Source organism: Meles meles, chromosome 21 (genome assembly GCF_922984935.1).
Source record: "Meles meles chromosome 21, mMelMel3.1 paternal haplotype, whole genome shotgun sequence".
NCBI lineage: Eukaryota > Metazoa > Chordata > Mammalia > Carnivora > Mustelidae > Meles > Meles meles.
The window spans coordinates 32135870-32154028 of record NC_060086.1 but is presented as its reverse complement, the minus strand read 5'-3'; the positions used below and the strand labels follow the sequence as shown (position 1 = coordinate 32154028).

At 48.3% G+C, this 18159-nt stretch overlaps 1 protein-coding gene and 1 non-coding gene across 2 annotated transcripts in view; both read left to right on the top strand.

Annotated features, from left to right (window-relative positions):
- BMERB1 (bMERB domain containing 1) overlaps positions 1-18159 on the top strand; it is a 106215-nt gene that overhangs the window by 79563 nt on the left and 8493 nt on the right. Inside the window, exon 3 of the mRNA XM_045993651.1 lies at positions 15043-15116. Coding sequence (XP_045849607.1) covers positions 15043-15116 — 74 coding nt within the window. The remainder of the gene's footprint in view (positions 1-15042; positions 15117-18159) is intronic.
- On the top strand, positions 13241-13403 carry LOC123934286. The gene has a single exon (XR_006816769.1). It is a non-coding gene; the product is annotated as a U1 spliceosomal RNA (small nuclear RNA).

The window sequence follows — 18159 nt, the reverse complement described above, 5'->3', positions numbered from 1 at the left end:
TCAGAATGAGGAACAAATGAATGAATGTGCGGAAAGAACTAGTATAGAGCCCAGCTCCTGTAAGCACTTCCCATGTAGTCATGAGAATGCTTATCCGTGCCTTCTGTGATCCCAGGAAGGAGTCGTGGACCTTGAGCTTGACCCAAGACAAAAATGGTGCAATTATAAAATGAGATCTGAATTTCACTTTGAAAGCAGCACTTTAGAAAATGCCTGAATAAGCGAACATTTTGGCTTCCCATGAGGTTTCCCCAGATAGAGCTTGGTGAGCTGGACCAGGTTATGAAAAGGGACCTCTGCGCCCTCCTTCCCCATGGAGAGGGTGATTATCTGCTGTCGCTCCTTGTCTCCAGGTGTTCGTGCTGCCCCTTAGACGCACTCGGACTGGCCTTTCGGATTCTAGGGGAAAATTCCACCTGCTGCTAGGACAATTTAGAGAGGATGTGTCTCAGGCTGTGATGATCTCGGATTAAATTCAGGGAGACTTGCCCAGGGCATCATTAACTGCCTGGAGGAGTCAGTCCTCCAGCCATCTGTCGTCTGCCATCCCTCTGTCTGGTTTTTCCTTTGGTCACATTGAGCCATCTTGAGAAACTTGGAGAGGTCCTCTCCTCTTGCTGCGCTGGCATGGTGAATGAGAAACACGGCGTGGTCAGGGGCTCGGCGTTGGGGCTGAACCAGCACCAGACTTAGAGATGGTACCTGGGTTGAGATCTTGGCTGTGGGAGCAAGTGCTGCTGGGGAATGTGATGTAGTCAGCAACAGCTAGAGGAAGCTTAATGGAGTGATCGAAGGTCAAGAGCTTTATTTGGGTAAAAGCTGATATCCCCGCAGAGCCACTCACGTGCTCTGTGATCTTGGGCAAATTGCTTACCTTCTCTGTAACTCTTTGGTTTAGCGTTTGATGTTTTTGAGCAAATATGCATCCTTCTTCTTTCTGATTCTCTGATCTTTCTGATTCTCTGATGAAATCAGATCAGATCAGATCAGATCAGAAAGATCTGATCTTTCTGATTCTCTGACCCCAACTGAATATCCAACCATTTAATTCAATTTTGACACCACCTTCCTGGAGTTAGGGGCAGATCCCACAAGTTAAGGGGCTCCTTCCCCCCAAGACTGCACTCACTTCAGATGCCTGTCACAACTTCCCGGCGTATCTACACTTCTGTCCAGCCAACAATTTCGGGGTTCCCACGCTCCTCCCCCTAGACTGGATAATTTGCTAAATTGGCTCAGAAAATTTAGGAAAGCATTTTTGCTTGTGTGGACTGGTTTATTTTGAAGGCTACAACTCAGGAACAGCCAAATGGAAGAGAGGCGTGGGGCACAAGACAGGGATGGTGGGGTGATGCCGAGCTTCCATACCCTTTCCAGGCACACTAGCCTGCCCAGCCCATGGGTGTCCACCAAGCCAGAAACTCCTTGAATCTCACTGTTCAAGTGTTTTTATAACTCTGTCTGCATCCCCTTCCTCTCTCTTCAGAGGCTGGGGAGGGAGGGAGGGACTGAAAACTCCCATCTTCTAATTACAGGTTTGGTCTTTCTGGTAGACCAGCCCCTACATGACACTACCATGTAGTTCCACTCTGATCGCCTCACTGGCAGGAACTCGGGCGTTTGTGCCCGAGGGGATCATTAGGAATGACAAAAGACACTCCTTTCCCTTGGGAAATTCCACCCAGGGCTTTCAGAGCTCTCTGCTAGGAACCAGGGACAAAGACCAAATATATTCTATGATAGTTCCACTGGGATACTTCCCAGACCCCCAAGTGGAGGCCTGAAACCACAGAGACCACCAAACTCTACATGCTTTTTCTTAGACATACATACCTATGAGAAAGGTTCATTTATAAATTAGGCCCAGTAAGAGATTAAGAGTAGCTAACAATAAAACAGAACAATTATAACAATACAGTGTATAAAAGATATGTGAATGTGGCCTCTCCATGTCTTGGAGCTAACCCTTGTTGAAAGCATTTGAAGAGGCTCCTGATGGCAGGGGTGGGACAAAGGATGGGGGTCCTGGGGCAGAACGGGACAAGCTGGCGTGTCTGTGGAGCACCTCTAGTCAGTGTGTTGTAGTGACAATTGTCAGGGCTCTGGAGTCAGAATGCCTCCTTGCAAATCTTGCCTTCATCCTTTGTCAGCTGTGTGATATTGGACGATTTACTCAACCTCTCTGAGCCTTCTATAAAGTTGAGAATGATAATACCTGCCCTATAGATTAAATGAGACAGTACCAGGTCCAGTTCCAGACCGGGGTCTGTGCTCAGGTGAATGCTAGCTGCTGTTAGTACTAGACCAGCGTGCAAGACGGCCGTGGCCGTGGGCAAGGTAGGTTTGGGAGAGGAGCTGTGCATTGGTGGGAACTCAGCAGATAGCGGAGAAAGGACTGTGCAGGAGGGCCCCAGCGCCACCCAGAGGGGGGTCAAGAATAGAATATTGATACCCGGATGCAAAGCAGGATATGTAATTGGATTTCTCTGGGGTGGGTGACTCACCCCCTTTGATAAATGCTATTGCCCTCCTGAGGTCTCTATCATGCGATTTGGAAAATTTTCCACCTGCACTTGCCGTCTCGAGGTCTCATTTTAATAAAACTCCAGGACTGTGTGTACTCTGTGCCTGCCTGCCCGCCTACTTTTCTTGATCACAGGCTGACTGCCATGTGTCAGGCACAGGTGACGTTCAAGGAGCATGGAGGGAGGAGGCAGGGTGCTTTAAATGGTGCACATGGGCGATTTAGGGAGAAACACAAGTGCTAGGTGATTATCGGGGGTGGGGGAGGGGAGGCGGATGGACAGTGGTAGGACATGGGGTCTTGGCAATGAGAATGAAGAGCATCTGACCCAGCCCGGAGGCATCAGCAAGGCCGTCCTGGGGACTGCTTAGAAGTTAGTCTAAGGTGAAGGTGCTCTGATCCCGGCAAGACTTGAAGGGAGAATGGGCTTGAAGACTGCAGGTGACGATTTGCACAGACCTGCAAGTGGGCTGCTAGCCCCAAATGGGCTCTCCCTGGCTACAGAGGAGGCCAAAGAGAAAAAAGCCCACAGAGGGGTTTCTGCTGTGGTTACAGTGACCCAAGGCTGCCCGGGTTTGGCTCTGCAGAAAGCGGTGGCCCGTGGTAATTTTAAAACAAAATGCTTTTTAAAAAAGTATCTATTTATTTGAGAGAGAGAGCACAGCAGAAGGGGCAGAGAAAGAAAGAGAGTATCTCCAGCTGACTCCACACTGAGCACAGAGGCCCATGCAGGGCTCGATCCCACGACCCTGAGATCATTACCTGAGCCAGAATCAAGAGTCGGCTGCTTAACCAACTGTGCTACCCAGACCCCCCAAAACAAAACGTTTTAGAAGTCTTCAGAATACCATACCAAGCGTCTTTTCCAATCACAGTGGTTTCAGATAATACATGCATATGGTGAGAAAAGAATTAAAATGCAGAGAAGCAAATGAAAGAAATAAAGTTTCCTTCAAAATCATCATTGTAGGGGCGCCTGGGTGGCTCAGTGGGTTAAAGCCTCTGCCTTCGGCTCAGGTCGTGATCCCAGGGTCCTGGGATCGAGCCCCACATCCGGCTCTCTGCCCTGCAGGGAGCCTGCTTCCTCCTCTCTCTCTGCCTGCCTCTCTGCCTAGTTGTGATTTCTCTCTGTCAAATAAATAAAATTTTTTTAAAAATCATCATTGTAACATTTCAAATACAGTCTATGCATAGGTACTGTGCAAAATTGGATCCTAAGATTTGTGAACCATTTTTATATGGTTTATTCTCTGATATCAATCACATCTCTCCTGAGCGCCATTTTTAATGCCTGTGTTATGAATTCCATCATGCATACGTCCCATATTTAAGTCAGCAGTCTGCTATTATCGGTGGACACTTAGGTTGCTTTTTGTTTTTCGTGATTGCAAATAAGGTTGTCCTGCACATAATCACTGCTAAGTTTTCATGGTACCCTTTAAACGACCTCTTTAAGGGTGCCTGGCTGGCTCAATGGGTTAAGCCTCTGTCTTCAGCTCAGGTCATGATCTCAGGGTCCTGGGATCAAGTCCCTCATCAGGCTCTCTGCTCAGTGGGGAGCCTGCTTCCCCCTCTCTCTCTGCCTGCCTCTCTGCCTACTTGTGATCTCTCTCTGTCAAATAAATAAATAAAATCTTTAAAACAAACAAACAAACAAACAACCTCTTTAGGATGAAACCTTAGAAATGGAGTCAGTGGGTTCAAGAGTTTAAATGTTTTCAAAGCCTTTCACACAGTTTTCCAATTGTCCCCAATTTTCTCCACCCATTAGTCCACGGGCCGTATTTGCTATTTCTTTTTTTTTTTTAAATAATTTTTCATTTTCTAAATTAACATATCATATTTGCTATTTCTGCTTGAGGCTTTTCGTCCCTGTCTTCTCAGGCTCCCACATTGCAAGAAACCTGTCAACAGAGGGCTCCCAGTGGCCATGGGGAGAAATGAGTCTAGGAGAGGCAGCAATTATTCTAACTACTGAGGCCTTCAGGACACTTCCCTCTTCCCCCAGCACAAAACGACCCCCACACCCCCACCCCGGGCTTGGAAGTGAACCTGTTGCTGAGACTCTGGCCTCCCTCTTCTCATAGGATTGCCGGAGAAAACATGGGATGCCCTGTTAGATCTGAATTTTAGATAAACCACAGATCCTGTTTTTAGAGCAGGTATGTTCCAAACAAATATTGCCTGGGCTCTTCCTATACTAAAAATTATTCGATACTTATTGGAAAATCCAATATAATTGGGTGCTCTGGTTTTTGGTTTTTGTTTGCTAAATCTGGCAACGCTAACCCCTTGCCGTCTTCCCTCAACAATTCTCTGTTGGCTGTATTTTCTCAAGAGGTCCTCTTGAGAAAAGCTTGCAGGTTGGCTGGCCAAAACTTTGTAATGGTGGTTGAGTTCTTCCTTGTAGAGGTGGAAAATTATATATGGAACCACGTGCTGTTACTGGGCATTTATGGTGATTCTTTTTCTCTCTTCCCTTCTCTCCTCCTTCCTCTCTCCCTCTCCCTTCTCCTCCTCCTTCTTCTTTTTCCCTCCCATCCTCACTTGTTTGAGCCTTCATCTTTATCCACATCTTTAATTCTTTTTTAAAAGATTTTATTTATTTGAGAGAGACAGAGCACATGAGCAGGAGGGAAAGGCAGAGGGAGAGAGAGAAGCAAACTCCCCGCTGAGCAGGGAGCCCAGCGCGGGGCTTGATCCCAGGACCCCGAGATCATGACCGGAGCTGAAAGCAGATGCTTAACCGACTGAGGCACCCACATGCTCCATCCACATTTTTGATTCTTGGTGAACCACTCAGCCAAGGGACTCAGGGCTAGGATTAGAGAAACCCAGGGCCAGAACCCCTCTCCCCTTCCTAGTTTGCTGAGCCGTCCAAGGGAGAACATACGTGTCTCAGTCTAGGCTCTATCTTGGTAGGAGATTGGGGGACAAACATAGTAAAGAAGGAATGAAATCTCAGAACTTTGTGTCTCCTTTAGAGAGACAGAGGACACACAGAAGGACAAATATGGTTGCAGAAACTGCCAGATCACAGTAGCTGGTGCCTGTAGGCAATCTGTTGGCAAACCTTCTATGCTTTGGGCACAGCCCAATACCCCGCGGGAGCCTGGAGCAGAGAGCTGGCTGGACCCTTAGTGAAAAGCAGCAGGACCCAGGAGAGCCTCACCACTGGCTTGCTGTGTGGCCTTGGTGGCTGGCCTGGGTCCTCAGTGGCTGGCCTGGGTCCTCAGTGGCTGGTGCAAGTGAAAACTGAGTCAGGAAGCGCAGCACACAGTAGGCTCTTAGTAAGTATTGTCTGGATGACTGATTTATTAGATGAGTCTGCAAATCAGTGCATCCAGGATCAATATTCCCCTCTCTGGGCTTCTTCATCCATATAAGCTGAGAGCTCTTCCAGCCCCCGCAACTCGATTAGTCTCTGATTAATGCATGGTTCTTTCTGAAGATCAGGACGCAACAAAACATTTCTACAAAGAACCAGCCAGTAAAAATCTGAGAGTCCAGCAGGCCATAGTACGGTCTCTATTCTGATTACCTCTGCTGTAAAGCAAGAGCAGCCAGTGATAACACGTGAACGAATGGGCATCGCTGTGTTCCAGTAAAACATTATTTATAGGCACTGAACTTTGAATTTCATGTAATTTTCATGTGTCCGGAAATTTTATTCTTCTTCTGACATTTTGCTATTTAAAAATGTAAAAACCATTCTTACCAAGGGGCAGCTGGGTGGCTCAGTCAGGTAAGTGTCTGACTCTTGGTTTTGGCTTAGGTCGTGATCTCAGGGTCGTGAGATGGAGGCCCCTGTTGGCCTCCACGCTGAGTGTGGAGCCTGCTGGAGAGTCTCCCTCTCCCTTTACCCCTCCTCCCCACCACATGTGTGCGTGCTCTCTCTCCCAAAACAAAACAAAACAAAACAAAACCTAGAAACAGAACAAGAACAACAAAATACCCCTTCTTACCTCATGCAGTGTACCAAAGCAGACGGTGGGCTGGGTTTGGGCTGTGGGCCATAGCTTGTCCACGCTGCTGAAGATTCATGAACAAACCTGTCCTCTACGAAGTCTCCTGAGCACTTTAAACAGAAAATTCAGAGTGAGGGTGCTCTTTCTTCTTGCTGTGTACATACGGGTCCCCACATCTGCCAGACTGACTTTCACAGACCCACTGCCGGGTCATGCTCTCACTCTAGAACCTAAGATGACTCCCATGGTCGTCCTTTGTAACCCAGACCCACCAAGATGTCCTGTGCTGGTGGACACTTCACTGCCACATCCTCGGGGACACCACACCCCTTTCTCAAGTCAGTATTTGAGTGAGCTGCCCCCTTTGCCTGAGTGCCTGGCACCCACCCTTCTCCCTGACCATCCATGTTGTGCTCCTGTATGTGGTCCTCAAGCTGAGAAAACTGCTCCCCCCAACTACTCTGATCTCTGTCTTCCCTGAACTCCTCCCACCATATGGCTTGCAACCTGCATATTCCCCACTGGAGAGACCAGACTGCCTAAGTTCAAGTCCCTGTCACCTACTCTGTGACCTTGAACAAGTTCCTGACATCGTGGGAGGGGTGGTAATAATAGTACCCACCTGGGAGGGTCGTGGTGAGAGTTAATTGAGATGTTTTGTGTAAAACATTTAGGCCAGGGCCAGGGTGGCTCGGTTGGGTAAGTGATGTCAGCTCAGGTCATAATTCCAGAGTGCCAGGATCGAGCCCTGCGTTGGGCTTCTTGCTCAGTGGGGAGCCTGCTTCTCCCTCTTTAGCTCCCCCTGCTTCCGTGCTCTCTCTGTGATAAAATTAAAAAATATATTTTTTAAAAGGGAGTATTTATACAGTAACAAAAGATCAGAAATACCCTTGCAGGCCTAAAGCAAAATTCACCAATATTGTTGGTAATTTTTTCAGGTCAATTTTTAATTGACATGCAACATGCTCACAGAAAAGGGTACAGACCCCCATGGTTCCGTGTGATGAGTTTTTTCAGTGCTAGTAATTTCCTTTGACTCAAAAGGGAGCTGGTCCAGAAAAGGGGACAGAAGAGTCATCTGCACTCCAGGGAGGTGACATTCTTTTGGGAACAGAGGGTCGCATCTAGGAATGAGGGTTGGCTTAGGGTTACAAATGAAGGAGAAGCCACTTAACACCCAGACCTTGAACTTGCCTCAGGGAGCAAAGAGGCAGCTTACTTCTCAGTCATGTCTCACAAAGACGTTCCTCTCATAAATGTGTCACCTAAGCCCGTGGCAGGCACCTGTCTGGGCCCTTGATCCCAGGCAGGATGCGGAAAGGTAGCTGAGCCCACGGGCTCCCTGGAGATGTCTTCTTCTCCCCCTGGGGACAGCATCTGAGCTCATTAATCCAAGAACACTACACAGATGCCCACATTCACCATCCCCAAGTCATTCGGTCTGAGGAAATGGAAATAGCTCACGAAGGTGAGGCTCTTTCCCTGACGCAGGAATGGTGGCAAAGATTTTTCAGGAGTGTCTGCGAGGCAACAGCCCAGGCTGCAGGGGCCGACGGAAGTGGCCTTCTCCTGTGCACCTCCTAGGTGTGTGCGAAGCTCAGGGCTGCCTGCTCTAGGCCCTAAGCTTTCTTCATGTTCATGCAACCCCAACACAAGGGTGCTATTCCTTTTCCAAGTGAGGGCACCGAGGCCCAGCGCAGTGAAGGGACCTGCCCACGGTGTACAGTCAGTGAATGGTGGAACTGAGATGTGCACTCAGGTCTGGCTGGCTTTGGGTGCTAGCAGAATACGGCCCCAGGGGGACTCTGAAAAACAACCTGAGGGGTTTGAAGGGTCAGGGGTGGGAGGTTGGGGGAACAGGTGGTGGGTAATAGGGAGGACAGGTTTTGCATGGAGCACTGGGTGTTGTGCAAAAACAATGAATACTGTTACGCTGAAAAAATAAATAAATTTTTTTTAAAAAGTTAAAAAAAAAAGAATATGGCCCCAGGGGTCACCTCATTTTATACATGAAGAAACTGAGATCCTGGGGGGAGGCCTGCCCGAAGTTATTATTGTATAATAAGAAGAAAGGGCACGGCAGCCCTGTGCCCCTTCCCCATACCTTGCTCTGTGCTTTCTCCTCCTCAGGCTGTTCACCTGTATCCTTTGTAATATTGTTTATTATAAACCAGCAAATGTAAATAACTGTTTCCTCAAATTTCACCAGCAGTTCTAGCAAACTAATGATACTGAGGAGGGGGTCACGGGAACCCCAATTTATGGCCAATTCGTCAGAAGAACAGGTGATTGGGGCTGGCAATCAGTATCTGAAGCAAGGGCAGGCTTATGAGACAGAGCCCTTCGTCTTGGGGTCTTGCTAACCTGAGGCAGCGAGTATCGGAGTTGAGTTAAACTGGAGGACACCCTCTTACAGTTGGACATCAGTCAAGAATTGTAAAGTTGGGGGTGCCTGGGTGGCTCAGTGGGTCAGGGCCTCTGCCTTCAGCTCGGGTCATGGCCCTGGGGTCCCGGGATTGGGCCCCGCATCAGGCTTTCTGCTGGGTGGGGAGCCTGCTTCCCCCTCTCTCTGCCTGCCTCTCTGCCTACTTGTGATCTCTGTCTGTCAGATAAATAAATAAAATCTTAAAAAAAAGAATTAGAAAGTTGCTTGCTGAGGAAAGAAGCACACATTTGATTTCAGACATGTAGAGTGTATAGAAAAACAGAATTTTTCTTTTTTTGTGGTGGGACTTAGGCTGGGGTCCAGGCTCCAAGCGCTAGACTCATCTCTGGATGGGTGTTCCTTCTTTTTACCCATCCCCAGAATGCCAAGCATCCACAATTTCTAAAAGAAGGAGCCAGATAAATATGATTTTTTTAAAAGTCGGGCTTCTCCTCCGTCAGTCTATTTCGACCTTCACATGGCGGTCTCTGCTGGATTTCCACTAGGCTCCAGACCATGTCATTTTCAAAGATACTTTGTAAAGCAGGTGCATTATTATTCTGACAGAGCTTGATCGCCTTTCCAGCCCAGAGCTGGTAAAATGACCGATTTCCTCCATCGTCCCAGCATGAACGGCCGGGATGGAGAATGGCACATGGCACGAGCTGGCTTCTTTTCCCTGCTGCGTTCATCGGGTTCTTGGAGATGACATCTCTCTCTCTCTCTCTCTCTGGAACAAGCTGACAACAGTAGAGTTTGGTTTCCAGGACTTAGCTCTCTTCCTGCAGAGAACTGGACTAACATGCCTTACTCAAAAGGTCCAGCCAAGCTTCAAAAGTACTTTGCATGAACTACTGAAATTCTTTTGTAACAATATAATTTAATAGGACTGAAATTTCGTCATGCTTGCAATGAGCAGTACATATGTTTGTTTCAGTCAAAGCACACATATCCATGCACATGTATCAGTGAAGATGTCTTCAACTCTAAGTAACAGAACATTCCCTTAATAGTGTCTTAAATCTTAAAGCTCCTGGGTGGCTCAGTCGGTTAAGCACGCGACTCCTGATTTCAGCTCAGGTCATGATCTCAGGGTGGTGAGATCAAGTCCCATGTCGGGCTATGAGCTGGGCATGGAACCTGCTTAAGATTCTCTCTCTGCCCCTCCCCTCCCCCCAATTTTTAAAACCCTAATGTCTTAAATCTAGGAGGACAAACTGTCCCTGTTTGCCTGGGACAGAGCAGTTTCCCAGGACATGGGAATTTCAGTGCTGAAGCTGGGACAGTTCCTGGCCGACCAAGACAGCTGGTCAGTCTCCTTAAATCATAAGGACATTTAACATTGCCTTGCCAAGAAGTCTGGATGCAGGTGATCTGAGCGTCAGCAAGGTACCTCTTAGCTCCCTTCCCCTTGTCACTCTGGCCACAGTGACTGCAGAAGCGTCAGGACAAGGAGGTGGGTAGCACTAGGGTTTCGGATCATCTTTCCCAGGAGCGCCCTCTAGCAGACTTCCTCTTCCATCTCATTGGCCGGAAGTGGGTTTCTTGGCTCCTAGCTGCAAGGGAGCCTGGAAAAGTGGATGTCTGGTGAAGGCAGACGGGATTGCCATTACTCTTGCCGTGGACTGAATTTTTCCTCCTAAATTCCTATGGTGAAGCCTTGGTTTCCAATGTGATCGTACTTGGAGGTGGAGCCTATGGGAGGAACTTAGGTCATGAGAGCAGAGCCCCCATGAATGGGATTATGGACCATAATTACACAAGGGACCCCAGAGAGAGGATCTCTTTCTTCACCATGGGAAGATTTAGCAAGAAGGTGGCCATCTCCAAACCAGGAAGGAGGCCCTCACCAGGAGCCAAACTTGGCTGATATCTTGATCTTGGACTTCCTAGCCCTTCAGAACAGTGAGAAATTAACATTCGTGGGTTAAGCCATACAATCTATGGTGTTTTGTTATGGCTTTGGGCACGTTGCTTCATTTCCATTTCCTCATCTGTAAAATGGGGATTAAAAACAGCTTTCCCATAGGACACCTGTGATGATATAGATGAGTTTATGTGTAGAAAGTGCTGAGACACTGCCTGGCCCATAGTAAATGTTTGGTACATGGCGACTTTTTGTTTTTGAGGATAAGAGCAGGATCGAATAGAGATTTTTAGGAGGAGCCGTGTCATGACTCCCCATGAAAGCTTCCGAAGAATTCCTCACCTGTTAATGGTGGTGGATTTGAGTGTGTTTGGGAGAACTCAAAATCATGCCGACTGCAGTTTCGAGATGGACAGAGAGTGAGTGCCAAGGCCTCCCAGGGCAGGCCCACCACACTTGAATTACAGAAAGGAAAAAAGACTGGCATGAGCTACACGGAAATACTTGGAGTGGAAGAGTGGCCCCTGCAGGCATGGGAGGTCAAGGTCATGCATCATTTTAGTTTCCTTCTTCATACCCGTTGGTGTTTTCCAAAACCTCTGCAGAGAGCAGGTGTGTCCTCTACAATTAGATAAGAATTTATTTCAAGACTTTGATATAGAGGAAAATACCCAATAAGGATGATTATTTTTAATATTGAACATGTTCCATTTGTCACCTATTCCCCCAGCATCATTTTCTCTTTCTCTCCCTGCTTCTTTGTCACAGCGAGTAGTTGTACTACACACAAATTACTGAACACTTTACGTGTCCCAGGCACGTGCTCAGCACTTGACATGGGCAGCAAGACTGTTATTATTCCCATCTTAAAGATTTTTTAAAAATGTATCTATTTGACAGACAGAGATTACAAGTAGGCAGAGAAGCAGGCAGAGAGAGAGGGAGAAGCAGGCTCCCCACTGAGCAGAGAGCTCCATGCGGGGCTCAATCCCAGGACCCTGAGATCATGACCTGAACCAAAGGCAGAGGCTTTAACCCACTGAGCCACCCAGGCGCCCCTATTATTCCCATCTTAAAAAGGAGGAAAGTAAGGCTCAGAGAAGTTCAGCTGCTGGGACATTGGCCCCTTTGAAGGAGAGCTCTTGGGTCCCAGGGCTCTTGCCTCTGACCACGGTCTGTCTCTCTTTTGTCCCTTTCACTGCCTTTCCTTCTTTCGTCTCTTGAAAATGGTCAGCCAGGTACTTGTCTCAATTCTGTAGTCATAACCCATGATTTTTCAGCGTGAGAATGACTGACATTCAGACCAGATCATTCTCTACTGACGTGCCATCCTGTTTAGCAACATCCCTGGACTCTACCCAGTAGATGCCGGCAATGATCCCCACACACCAGCCCCAGCTGTCACAAGCAACATGTTTCCAGACGTCGCCAAATATCCCTGGAGACCAAAATCATCCTCATTAGAGCCACGCATGGAGGCTGATCTCAGCAGTCGATGTGGCAAAGGATTCTGGAGGCCCTCCAGTTGAATGATCACCGACGAGAGCCCATGGGAACAGGCTGTGCCCTACTGGCAAGCCCCCAAGCTCACTCAAGGCAGCTGCCACCTGCTAGGACATTTCAGGGCAGGGCCTGACAAACACTTGGGGGGCCTCTGGCAACAGGGAGATGATTGTGTGGCTTGTCCCAAAAACTGGGAGCTAGGATCAGAAGGAATAATAACAGGCGTTCCTCGGCCACCAAAACCGGGGGGGCACGCTGGTCTGTGGAATGGGGGCAACAGATCCGCGGAAGGAGGTAGGAAGATCAGCAGGCTCAGAGGTGTTGATTTCTAGTCTTTGTCCTGTTCCCACTTGCCGTATGCATTCAGTCGAGTCCTTTGAGAACATGAATGCTCCCCTCTGTGTCTTCCCAGGACAGGAGGAGGACATGTCCAAACTGGCCCCTCTGTGCCCTCGGCCCCTCACTTTGCTCTTCTTCACAGCATGTGATGTTCTGTTGTATCTGTGCTCACGCTCTGTCACCCCACCTAAATTTCAGCTCCCGAGGACAGAGGAGCCTCGGATGCTTGGAGCCCACGACCGTCTGTAGCAGGCACAGGAAATGTTCCATAAAGATGTGTAGAATGAAGCAAATACCCTCCACGCCCCACGGGGCCGCGATCTGAAAATATACCTTAACAGCCACAGCCGTGTCAAGCCCTTCGTATACAGTGGCACCACCTCTGAGAATCCACAACCCCCACTCCAAATAATCAAACGTGAAGAAAAAGCCTTGTGTGAATCCATGTGTGGTCAACAGTGGCTCAAATGGCACTCCCAAAAAACCCAACCTGAAAACCCCACCTAAGTAGTCAAGATAAGGGGGCAATTAAAGCAGCCTTGAAAAATACACTTGGTGAGATTCCAGATTCACGGTATATATACTGTGCACAACAGTTACAAAACTGTGAAGCAATACTTACCTGGAAGGGAGGTACCATGATCACAAAGATGGTTTTCCCAGGGCAAGACTTATCCATTGCACTCCGGATGTGCTGACCCCTGCGATTTCCCCAAGTGTGGGAAACTCGACTGCATAATGTGTGGTAGTGGGGGATTATGTTCACGCTTTCCCCTGGGAAAAAACAAAACAACTGTAAAGCATGTTGCAAGACTGTCTGGGCAACCCAATAGCAGAGATTATAGGAGTGAGCATCCTTTCCTGGTGGAAATATCATGCACCATCCATCTGGAGGGCAATTTGCAAGTTCTTAATTAAAATGCAAGTGTTGGGGCACCCGGGTGGCTCAGTCGGTTGAGGAGCTGACCCTTGATTTTGGCTCAGGTCATGATCTCAGGGTCCTGGGACCGAGCCCCGCGTTGGGCTCCTCGCTCAGCTTGGAGTCTGCTGGAAATGGTCTCTCCCGTTCCCTCTGCCCCTCCGCCCCGTGAATGTGAATGCACGCATACTCTCTCTCTCAAATAAATAAATAAATCTTTTTAAAAAATAAAAACAGGGTGCCTGGGTGGCTCAGTGGGTTAAAGCCTCTGCCTTCGGCTCAGGTCATGATCCCAGGGTCCTGGGATCGAGCCCCACATCGGGCTCTCGGCTTGGCGGGGAGCCTGCTTCCTCTTCTCTCTCTTTCTATCTCTCTTTCTGCCTACTGGTGATCTCTGTCTGTCAAATAAATAAAAAATCTCTTAAAAAAAATAAAAACAAAAGGTGAAATGCAAGTGTTCATGTCACTTAACCCAGTGATTGCATTTCTAGGAATTACTTTTCCTAGGGATTGATGTATTTCTAGGAATTTATCCTAGAAACAACCCAGATGTCTGCACCTAGGAGAATGGTTAAATAAATCACCGTGTTTCACTATAATGGAATACTATGCAACCATTAAAAACAAGGAGGTACACACATACCGACATGGAGAAACGCCCAAGATATATCATTAAGTTAAAAAAAAAATTGCAAAACATTTTTGTATGATAGTAATGATGTCATAACTTATAGTATAAACATGAACATTTAAAAAATCTGTAGGAGGGGCATCTGGGTGGCTCAGTGGGTTAAAGCCTCTGCCTTCGGCTCAGGTCATGATCTCGGGATCTTGGAATTGAGCCCCACACCAGGCTCTCTGCTCGGCGGGGAGCCTGCTTCCCTTCCTCTCTCTCTGCCTGCCTCTCTGCCTACCTGTGATCTCTGTCTGTCAAATAAATAAATAAAATCTTTAAAAAAAAATCTGGAGGATTATAAACCAAGGTGTTGACTTTTTTTTTTTTTTCTAAAGGACTGAGAAAGATTTTTCTCTACATCGTGAATTTCTAGAATGTCTGAAATTTTTAACATAGCTGCTAATAGAAAACACTGAGCCTGCAGCATGAGCGCACTCATATGAGCAAAGAGAAGTGAGGATGTGAGGACCAAAAGCAATTCCAACACGGGGTCATTAACAGTGATCAATCATTTCTCGGTAGTAGGATAACAGGCACTTTCTGGTTTTCTTCTTTAAGTTGTTATTTATTTAAGTAATTTCTGCACTCCACATGGGGCTCAAACTCACAACACTGAGGTCGAGGGTCCCATGCTCTTTCCGCTGTGCCAGCCAGGCGCCCCTGTTTTTCTTCTTTTGAGGGAGAACTGGTAGGAAGAGCGTGTGAGGTCCTTACAAAGGACAACATCTTCCCCAGACACTTTGTTTAAACTGGGTGGTGCTCAGGGTCACAGAACATTCTGTCAACATAACCTGCTGTGGGACGGTGTCCTGTCTCCCCAGGATGGACGACATCCAGCTCTGCAATGACATAATGGACCTGAAGCAGGAGCTACAGAACTTGGTTGCCATCCCAGGTAAGCATGTGGGACTCCAGTCTAGTTAAGGAGGTGCCCAGAGCCCCCAGGCCAGCCCTGTCTTTGCCCCTTAAGTCTGGAAGGCAGAGTTCATCTCTGCTCCTAGCACAGCCCCATTTTTGCTATGTGATGCTTTCTGTCCGGTAGACCCGGCTTCAAGTCTTCATTCTGGCCCCCTCCTTGACCTTGGGAAAGTCACTTTATCTGACTCTCCATTTCCTGGCCTCTGAAAATAGGGTAGTACCAGTCACAGCCCTTAACTCCTTGGGTATAAATCTCATGATGATACATCGAACATGGCAAGCCATGGGCTTAGCTTCACATCTGGTCCAAAATGAAGAGTCCAGTAAGGATTAATGACTATTACTATTACTATTCTGTTTGGGGGTGGGTAGAGTATGGGGGTGACAAGCTCTGACTTTGGAGTCCAACCTAGATCTCTTGATTACTAACGAATGACATGACCGGAAGCAACTTACTCCACCAAATTCAGTTTCCTCACCTGTCAGCTGGGACAATAATGGTATTTACCTTGTAGGGTCGTTGTGGAATTGACTGAGGGGAAAAACATGTATGGTGCTAGGCACAGTTCCCATCCTTTAGCAAGTGCTTATGTTTTGTTACTGTTGTTCTTGTCATTAACTGAACAAACTTCTACCCACTTTTATGTTTATACGCTAATTCATTTTAACCTGATAGTAGCAAACCTATTACCTTTTGACCTAAGTTCCTTTTTACAGATCATAATTATCTTTTCTAAACCCACAAATATTTAATGAAAAGGGGCATGTTCAAAAAATTTTTATGAAATCTCTTTTACATCTTGTTTAAGATATTGCTGTATCTGCTTTGGTAGGTATTGGGTTGGAAAATATGGTTTTGCTTCAAGTATATGGAATAAATCAGATACACACACACACACCACATACACAGGCAGATACACACAGACACACACAGACACACACACACACAGACACACACACACACACACACACACACACACACACAGTGTCTATTCACTGCTTCGGATCCTAATTTATTTGGCCTCTTTTCCCAAGATAACTTTCCCTGCTCTCCAGGCTGGGTTAGGAATGAGGGTCTGGCAGGTGTTAAGGGAAGGTGTATTGGGTGCAGAAAACCACCCTGTCTCAAGAATCTTGCCTTAGGGGACACCTGGGTGATTCTGTCAGTTAAGCATCTGCCTTTGGCTCAAGTCATGATCTCAGGGTCCTGGGTTCGAATCCCACATTGGGCTCCCTGCTCAGCAGGGAGGCTGTTTCTCCCTCTGCCTGCTGCTTCTTCCCTGCCTGCCTGGGCTAGGTGCCGGGCACGTGACAAAGACAAAATGATTCCCTGTTCCAGCCACTCACAAGTCAGTGGGAAGATGGGGCCTGGCACTCAGTGGTACCAGTAAGCAGTAGCTATGACTGAGCAGGAAGCACAGTGGAAGGGTTATAGGTCCAGAGCACCTGGGTGGCTCAGCTGGTTAAGCGTCTGACTTGGTTTCAGCCTACGTCATGATTGCAGCGTCATGAGATCGAGCCCCGTGTGGGGCTCCAGGCTCAGCGGGGAGTCTGCTCAGGATTCTCTCTCCCTCTGCCCCTCCCCCCACCCCACTTATGCACATTCAATATCTTTCTCTCTCTCAAAAAAAGAGAGAGAAAACGCATTATGGAACCGAGCACTGTTCTAATGCCTTCTCAGTAGAACATGTAGGGCTGGGCCATTCTTTGTTGGGGCTGGTGGGGGGCCTGTGCTGTGTGCTGCAAAGTGCCCGGCCGCAGCACCCCTGGCCTCTACCCACGAGATGCCCATAGCAACTCCCCGCCCCACAGCTGTGACAACCAACGACGTCTCCAGGTGTTGCCAAATATATGCTGGCAGACGGGTGCAAAATTGCCACCTAAGGGCCCTTACCTTATATTTTTATTTGTTTAGAGATTTTATTTATTCATTTGACAGAGAGAGTGCACCAGCAGGGAGAGTGGCAGAGGGGGAGGGAGGAGCAGGCTCCCCACTGAGCAGGGAACCATGATGCGGGGCTCCATTCCAGAATCCTGGGATCACGACACTTAATGACTGAGCCCCCTGGGCGCCCCGGGAAACCCAACTTTGGAGTCCAGGACCTGGCTTTGAATCCATGCTGGCCAGACAGGTGGCCTTTGTGCGGCAACTTAATTTCTCTGAGGCTTACGTTCCTTGCTTGCAAAATGAGGCCAAGAATGCCAGCCTCCCAGGGTCGCCGTGCAGATGCTGTGGGGCGGGAGATGCGAAGCGTGGGAGCGCTCCGTCCATTCCTGTTCTGATGGCGGGGCAGGCGTGAGGGGCCAGCGGATCCCCCGGATGCCGCTGTCCCAGCAATCACGTGCCAGGCACAGTGTGGGCGGACGGCACTCGGGTACGGGGGCATCTCCTCAAAGTGACCAAACTCTTCTAGGATGGCTTGTCGTCACGGTTGCATGACGCGATGGGGGACTTGTAATGCAACGTGAATTATATCTCGAGAACACTGCTACCATAGAAAGTCAAATGCCCAACGCAAAGCGTCCAAAGAGGGGAGCAAGAAGAGCAAAGGTCCAGACAGCACCCAGTAGAAATGCGATCCGGGAGTGCGGAGATCTGGCATGGGTCATTTCTTAGAGCGTCTCATGACCGTGAGGAACACCCAGGGTGTAGAGCCACCCCGTGAGGATGGCCGGTTCTGCTGTCCCGTTTTTATATCCCACCGAGAACCAGTTTCAAAGGTAGAAAAACCCACCCCAGCGGATGGAAGCACTAAAAGGGCAATTACTGGAAGGGCAGAGGAGGCTTCTGGAGCCCTGGGCCATTGTATGAGCTCTCTGTCAAATTCCCTCAGACAGCATGAAACAACCCAAATTGATTCTCTCAGTTCTGGAGGCCGGAAGTCCGGAATCCGGGTGTTGGCCGGGCCCTGCTCCCTCCAGAGGCTCTAGAGGAGAATCTTTCCTTACCTCTTCCCGCTCCTGGTGGCTGCGGGTGGTCTGTGGTGCTCCTTGGCTTGCGGCTGACTTGCTCCAATCTC